The sequence below is a fragment of the Cottoperca gobio genome, chromosome 5 (genome assembly GCF_900634415.1).
Source record: "Cottoperca gobio chromosome 5, fCotGob3.1, whole genome shotgun sequence".
Lineage (NCBI taxonomy): Eukaryota > Metazoa > Chordata > Actinopteri > Perciformes > Bovichtidae > Cottoperca > Cottoperca gobio.
The window spans coordinates 26,011,281-26,019,466 of NC_041359.1; the positions used below are offsets into that span (position 1 = coordinate 26,011,281).

General features: G+C 42.7%; 1 protein-coding gene across 1 annotated transcript in view; it reads right to left on the reverse strand.

The window, feature by feature from the left end:
- il17rd (interleukin 17 receptor D) overlaps positions 1-1,917 on the reverse strand; it is a 17,519-nt gene extending 15,602 nt beyond the window's left edge. The window contains 2 exon segments of the mRNA XM_029430741.1: positions 53-107; positions 1,867-1,917. Of these exon segments, the coding sequence (XP_029286601.1) occupies positions 53-107; positions 1,867-1,917 (106 nt within the window).
- Positions 1,918-8,186: the final 6,269 nt, after the last annotated feature.

Here is an 8,186-nt window from a genome sequence, read left to right on the forward strand (position 1 = left end):
TCATGATGAACAAAGTCATTGTGCAGATTTACAGAGTTATAGAGGAACTCACTGTCAGCTCTGAGGGAGACGGCCAACCTGCGACCTCCATCTTCTCCAGACTGCACCTGAGAGAGAGAACCATATTATTTTATTTATTGATTATTTTGTCATCATTTCCAACTATTTTGATAATAGATTAATTGTAAAAGTAATTTTTCATGCTAAAAAAGCAGAACATTCAGTTTTATCCTCTCAAATATGGAGATGTCCTCCTTTTCTGTCCTCTACCACATGAAACTAAACATCTTTAAAGACTTCACATCAGAGACGTTTCTGACATTTTATAGACCAAATGATTAATCAATTAACCTAGAAAACAATCAGCAGATGAATCTATAAGGAACATAAAAGTTAGTTGCAGCCCCAGTAGCCTGTTGCTAACTCTTCAGGTGCTCCTCTCTAACTGACCGGAGTAGAAACAACATGTAACTTTAGTTCCTGCTGCTGGTGGAAATCTTCCAGAAACATCACCTGGGTTTCCAGAGTTAAAAAAACACGACTGAGCTGTTGTAGTCGTCCAAAGCTTTATTAAATACAAAGGACGGCCGGTACAGTGACACGCGATGAGGAGTGTGATAAGCTGAGGTGTGACTGCCTTCTTTCTGTGTCCCGACACAAAGACGGGGAGTCTCATGAGGTTCCAGCAGAGCAGTTTTACAGCTTTGACCTTGTTTTCATGTTGCCCTGCCACACACACACACACACACACACACACACACACACACACACACACACACACACACACACACACACACACACACACACCACCTTGTTACAGAGGTGTCAGACTGTGGTCACACAACAACCACAGACACACACCTGAAACCAATCAGACAGACTCCCTACTGTGTGTGTGTGTGTGTTATAGAAAGTGTGCCATGCTTATTAGCAGTCACTGTACCTCAACAACCCATCCACACACACACACACACACACGTTTGTAATTATAAACTTGTGAAGACCTTCAAACAGGCACTAACATGAACCCTGAAACCACATTTTACCATCAAAAGCCTTTTGAAGAGGTGAGGATCAGACACAATGTCTTTACTTTCCATAAATGTCCTCAAAGTGATCCTCAGAAAGACACACACACACACACACACACACACACACACACACACACACACACAGAGTTTGATCCAATCATGTTCTTATTCATCACATATGTTGCCTTCAGTTTGCCTCCACTGCTGACCTTTGACCTCTCGAGGTTTACGTGCTGCTGTGTGCACAGATGTCCCGCTGGCAGCATGAAATAGGAGGCTAATTAAAATCAAGGGAAGGTTTTCACTGAAGGCACACAAAAAGAAAAGCAGACTTCCTGATTGGTTGCACTGAGACACTTCCCTGCTGACCTCACACCGAGATAAGGAAACTTCTGGAGCGACTTGTCCTGCAGCGTTAGCGTTAGCGTTAGCGTTAGCGTTAATTAGGTTTGTGAATAAAAGACTGAATGTGGAGGAATCAGAGACGAACGTCAAACACACAGAGCGCTGCACAGAACAACCGTAACAGCATTTAAGCTACTAGAGATGCCGACAGCGGACATAATGCAAGAAAAGATGTTTGTTTATGACTGTGAATATACAATACTGTTATGATACACACATTAAAACAAACACACTCTGTGAAACATGGGTGGTAAATGGGTTTTATTTATATTTTAAAAAGCTGCTCTGTATACTGACACTAGAATCCTTTAAAAAAGGTAAAACACAACATTTGATCAGTATCAGTACTTTAAGAATGACATTACGGCTTCACTCCTTCCGTTCTTACCTTTCACAATAAAAGCCCGACACACATCCACTGACTGCTCACAGGACGGAACTTAAATTCACATTTCACCAGTAACTCAACAGCATGTTCCATGTTCTGTAATTTACTATTCCATGACTGTTTCTGTTTTAGTTTTTTGATCAGTGTCAAGATATTCAGGGCAGATATCGTGTTAGAGTCGTGAGTGTGGTATCGTGACAACACCCCCCCCCCCCCCGCCGCCACCAGACAATTCATTCTTTACAACTCACAATTTTCAAACAGTCAGACAGAGAAAGACACTCTTCTTCCTTCCTGTTGCCAGGTGTTTCTGACTAGTAATAATCATTATCACACACACACACACACACACACACACACACACACACACACACACACACACACCCTGAGGCCTGAACAGACTGAGACTCCTCAGCAAACATCAGAAAAAAAGAAAGAAGAGAGAAGAAGTAAAACAAATAAAGATTTAAAAAGCTGTAAGACGTCAGCAGACACAGTGAACGTTCAAGAAATGTCACAGGTTCAACTCCTGTGCGGGGGTCACGTTTTAAAATGACTACAAAGAACAGAAGTGAACTACAAATCTCTAAACCTTGAAGCCTGAAGCGTGCTTAATTTCCCTGGGGAATCCCCCACCACACACACACACACACACACACACACACACACACACACACATAATGAGTTCCTGTGGTAATCAGACAGCTAATTGCAGGCTCAGTTATCTGAACATCAACAGCAATTGATCACATTGCTGGAGGTTAGGGAAGAGGGAGGCAGGAAAGGATACAAGGGAGCAGCATACAGAGAAAGGACGATTCAGAAGGGGGGGCGGAGTGAAGGATGATGGGAGAAGTAATCACCAACCCTGCAGAGAAGGAAGGAAGTAAGGAAGAAGAGATGGAGGGATCTGATTAAACAGGAACTCCTTCAATTACAGCTTTCAAGGTTCACGTCGCAGACTTCTCCCTCTCCCTCATTTTGTTTGGGGCGACCTGAGCAGTTCCAGATGTGGGACGGAGAACATGGACACACTCACAGGCTGACCTTTAATCAACATACTGCTCATGAGAAGAGATTTTGTTACTCTTCTGGTAAAGACTGAAATTGTATCTGACAAAAGATTCATGATTTTGTTCACTTAAGTTGCCGGTGCGCTTAATCGGTACTCAGGATGTCACCACGCCAGAAATGTAGAAGTCGATACCAAGACCAGAGAAACTCCACGATTCTCCAAACAATAAATCCCACGTACTGGTTTGGTATTTATTCAAGTTTCTCGTAAAAAAGACGACGTTTTACAAGATAACATTTGAACAGATCATGATAATGTTATAATTTACCTTCGCAAATTATCAATCTCACCTGATTAGAGCGTCAACGCACAATAAGGTAAGTCAATGGAACCTCGCTCCACCACCGCTAACAGCTAACAGCTAACAGCTAACAGCTAACAGCTAACAGCTAACAGCTAACTTTAACTCGCTCTCCTGCTGATTTGTTGTTCACAATGTAGCATTATCAGGGGAAGACAGGGTGCGTCCCCTGGACTCGTCAATAGTGAGTTCACTGCGTCCTAGACGGCGTTAGTCTCGAGCCCTAACGGTATATCACATTTTCAGTATTTTGGCATCCACTTGGTACCGAAGTATCGGTTCTCGTCTCTAACCAGAACTGCTTGTTAGACGGTCAAACAGCTTCAGAAAGCGGTGCCGAGGTGAGCAAGTAACCAGGGTTTGAACTTCTCCCTAAAACTTCCTTTTTTCATTCGTCACACAACCATTTCAGTCACTTTTCATGCAAAACAACTGGCACAAAGAACATTATACTCACTGTGTGTGTGTGTGTGTGTGTGTGTGTGTGTGTGTGTGTGTGTGTGTGTGTGTGTGCGTAGTTGATCAGAGTCTTGTCCATGCAAAGGCCTCAGGGCGAACAGAAACTCAGCCCTGTTCCTCTTAATGTCTTCCCGTCTCTTACACACACACACAAACACTACCATATGGGACGACATGGCACCACTGGAATGTGTGTGAGTGTGTGTGTGTGTGTGTGTGTGTGTGTGTATTTTGGGGGTTATTATTTGCTAGTTACTACATTTAAGTAGTCTAGTTTTTCTAGCGAAAGGGCAGAAAATGCTGTTTCAGCCTCTAAAAAACAGGAGATTTTCTGCTTTTCTCTGTTATACATTATATTAAATATATATATATATATATATATATATATATATATATATATATATATATATATATATTAAAGTGAATATCTTTGGGTTCAGACAAAACAAGACATTTTAAGAGGTTGGACTTTGAGAAACCGGGATGGACATTTTTCACCAAGGTTTTTATAGAGAAACAATTCATCTAGAAAAGAATCTGCAGATTTTTCTTTTGAGGCACGCATGAGTGTCTTTACAGCTACCAGGTGATGTGTGTCAGTACATGTGAACACATGGTGTCGTCAGTGTTGACGGATAGTGTGTGAAGAAGGAGGTTAGCTTCGTCCCAGTGTGTCAAGAAGTAAATCATCGGAGATGCACGCTGATGGAAAAACCAGATCCTGGTCAATTGAGTGCTGACGCTGTGAAGAGCACAGAGACAACTCATCAAGCCAACAATATCATATCCTGCTGAATATGGACGACGTCTCCGTGACGTCAGGTTTCTAAAGAGCCGCTGTGAAGCTCAAAGTGGGCGGCGAGCATCATCGGTGGAGTTGAGGCGTGGCAGTGACCTGAGACGGCACCAACCTGTCACTCAAAGCAGCCACGCCCCTAATAATGCGTAACGTTAACCTTAATATAATTATACCGGTGAGTTCTATAAAGATTCATCCCACGTAAAGTTGTCATGAACAGGGAAATGAGTTGTAGAGATAAAAAGTGTTTTTTGTTTATTATATTATATAACATTATATAACATTATATAATGTTATATAATGTTATATAATGTTATATAACATTATATAATTATAATGTTATAATGTTATATAACATTATATAACATTATATAATGTTATATAATGTTATATAATGTTATATAACATTATATAACATTATATAACATTATATAACATTATATACATTATATAATGTTATATAATGTTATATAATGTTATATAACATTATATAACAGGGGTCACTAACAGGCCGACCGCGGTCCGAGTCCGGACCCAGACGCCGATCTCTCCGGACCCGGACCTATAAATTATTGAGGGATTTTCTATTTTAACCGCCGCAGCTTCTCTCGTTCTTACGGCACTGGTTTAGCGGCTCAGGAAACTCACAGACCAATTACATGCAAGTTTTCCATCCCACGTGACGCTACTCAGCCAATCAAGTCTGTGCATTCCAACCGGCAAACATTGCGACTCTGAATAACACAGATGAGAGGCGCGTGACAGGACGGAAAGAGGAGTTAGTGATACAGGAGAGAGAAGACGGAGAAAGGGAGACAAACACAGACGAGTGAGCGGCAGACAGGGAGACAAACACAGACGAGTGAGCGGCAGACAGGGAGACAAACACAGACGAGTGAGCGGCAGACAGGGAGAGAAACACAGACGAGTGAGCGGCAGACAGGGAGAGAAACACAGAAGAGTGAGCGGCAGACAGGGAGAGAAACACAGACGAGTGAGCGGCAGAAAGGGAGAGAAACACAGACGAGTGAGCGGCAGACAGGGAGAGAAACACAGACGAGTGAGCGGCAGACAGGGAGACAAACACAGACGAGTGAGCGGCAGACAGGGAGAGAAACACAGACGAGTGAGCGGCAGACAGGGAGAGAAACACAGACGAGTGAGCGGCAGAAAGGGAGAGAAACACAGACGAGTGAGCGGCAGACAGGGAGAGAAACACAGACGAGTGAGCGGCAGACAGGGAGAGAACAAGAACTACTCATGGCCTCTCCAAGAAGAGAGAAGTCAACAGAGCTTTCAACCCAGACTCATTCATGTTCATCCTTCCCACTGGAGCACAACACCAGCGTCTCATGTGCTCAGAGACCGTGGTGCTCATTAAAGTGGTGATGTGAAACGCCACTATGAGACAAAGCACAACGTTTTTCACCAAACATACCCACTCAGGTCTGAGGTCACAGAACATAAGCACTCAGCCCAATGTGATTTAGATTCTTTCAAAAGTTATCTTATTTATTTTCTCAAGTATATTTCTAAATGCAGCCCGAGAAGACCATTATACATATCTACAGTATTATATATATCTGTATAGTTCAATGTTAAGTGACAATAAATATTGTCTAAATGTTTTTAAATGGTACTTTCTTTATTAGATTTGAAGCCTCCGACAATTGGTCAAGTTGCAGTTTACATCCATGTCTGTCCAAAATGTATCACTTCCTCTTTTTACCCTATTATACATTTGTGTGAAACTGTCATAATTAGCATTTGATTTCATGAGTTACGGCAGAAAACATGTTTGTGAGGTCACGGTGACCTTTGACCTTTGACCACAAAGATCTGATCAGTTCATCCTCGAGTCAAAGTGGAAGAAATTCCCTCTCAAATATTAAGTTCATGAGACTGTGACGCAACATAACAACCACATCTGATCTCCGCAGAGGAGGAACACGTCCAGGAAGGAAAAGCTGGAAACAAAAGTGAGGTGCAACAATGCTGAGAAAGATGTGTGTGTGTGTGTGTGTGTGTGTGTGTGTGTGTGTGTGTGTGTGTGTGTGTGTGTGTGTGTGTGTGTGTGTGTGTTCGGGGGCAGCCAACCAGAGATTTCCCACCACAGGAACAAAACCTGCAGCTTCCACCTCCTGCATGACTGCTCCTCAATGACCACCCCCCCCCCCCCCCTTCACAACTCCTCCTCCTCTCCCAGGAGGAGCTGCTCCTCTCCTGCTGTGTTAGTTTGTCTTTTAAAAACTCTCGTCACAGGGACGGGACCCGGGATAAAACCCTGACTTCATTTGAAAGGACACAAACCAACTCCAGCAGCAGCCGCGTGAATGAGTCATGTGACCTTCAGTTACTGTGTGACCGCCACTAACATGCAACACTTTCCTCAACACACACACACCGAGAGGGAAGTTTGCAATTACCTGCAAATATTGACATAACATAAAACAAATGGAGAAAAAGTGGATCAAATAAGATAAACCTTTATTGATCCTCAGCTGAGAAATCACAGCAATGAACAGAAATACATAATAAGAGATGCTGTACAATGTATAGAGTGTGTGTATATGCTGTACGTATCCACCGTTTCTTTTGCACTATTAATATTGTTTACGACGTACAGAAACACGGGATACTTGTGTACATTATAGTTCTGCATACTCCTTCCCTTTATTTGTTGTGTAAGTATTGTGTTAATACTCAGTTTGATATTATTGTGTGTTGGTGTTTGGCTGAACTGTTTCCTGAAAGCTTGGTGCCATTAAAGACCCTTTGAATTGAGATGAATTGTAAAAAAAATGGAGTCAAATTCCTTGTGTGTGCACATACTTGGCCAGTAAAGCCAAAACTGACACTGAAACATCTCAAAGACTCAGAAGTTGTCCAGCGGGGCGCAACGGGACGTTGAGAAAGATGAATGGACCAGGCAGCAACCCAATGCACTCGTTTTGACTCCCTCATGACCGACACACACGCTTGTTCCCTCACTTACGAACAGAAACTTCAAACTAAATATGTTCCAACTGTCTTTGACAAGCTGCCGGCTCATCACTCTGCAAATAAACTACTTTGTCCTGCAACAGTTTTCTGCAACGTGAGAAATGTTGGTGAAGTATTCCTTGAAGGCTCCCCGGGGTTTCCTCTGCCCGTCTTCAAACACTATATAATAAAACATCTGTCATACAGAAGGTTCCTGAAACCTTTTCCCTTATCTTTGGAGGTGAAATGCAACAGAAAACAGAGTTTAAAGACGCTTTTTGAGCCTTTAAACCAGGGGTGTCCAAACTACGGCCCGCGGGCCAACTGTGGCCCGTGGTCCATTTTTAATTGGCCCGCAGCAAATTCTAAAAGTATAATGGAATATGTCCCAGATAGAAACTTGCGCTTGAATGTTTTGTACGTCTTGTTCTAACACAGAAACACAGTTTTGACTTGTCACTAACTTAAAACATCACGTGTCAGATGAAGCTGGTGCTTTAGATGTTTACTGATTGCATGTGATGAGAGCACAGATGTGACGGACACCGCACAGCTGTTCATGTTTTTGCGGATAGTTGACGATAACTTTTGTGTTATGGAAGAGCTGCTTGGTTTTAGGAGTCTAAAAGGCACAACGTAATTTGAGCACGAGGACTTAACCACAGAGAATTTAAAGCTTTCCTGTGATGTCGATGCTGAATACGGAGACGTGCTCCACAGTTCTGATGTGCGCTGGCTGAGTCGCA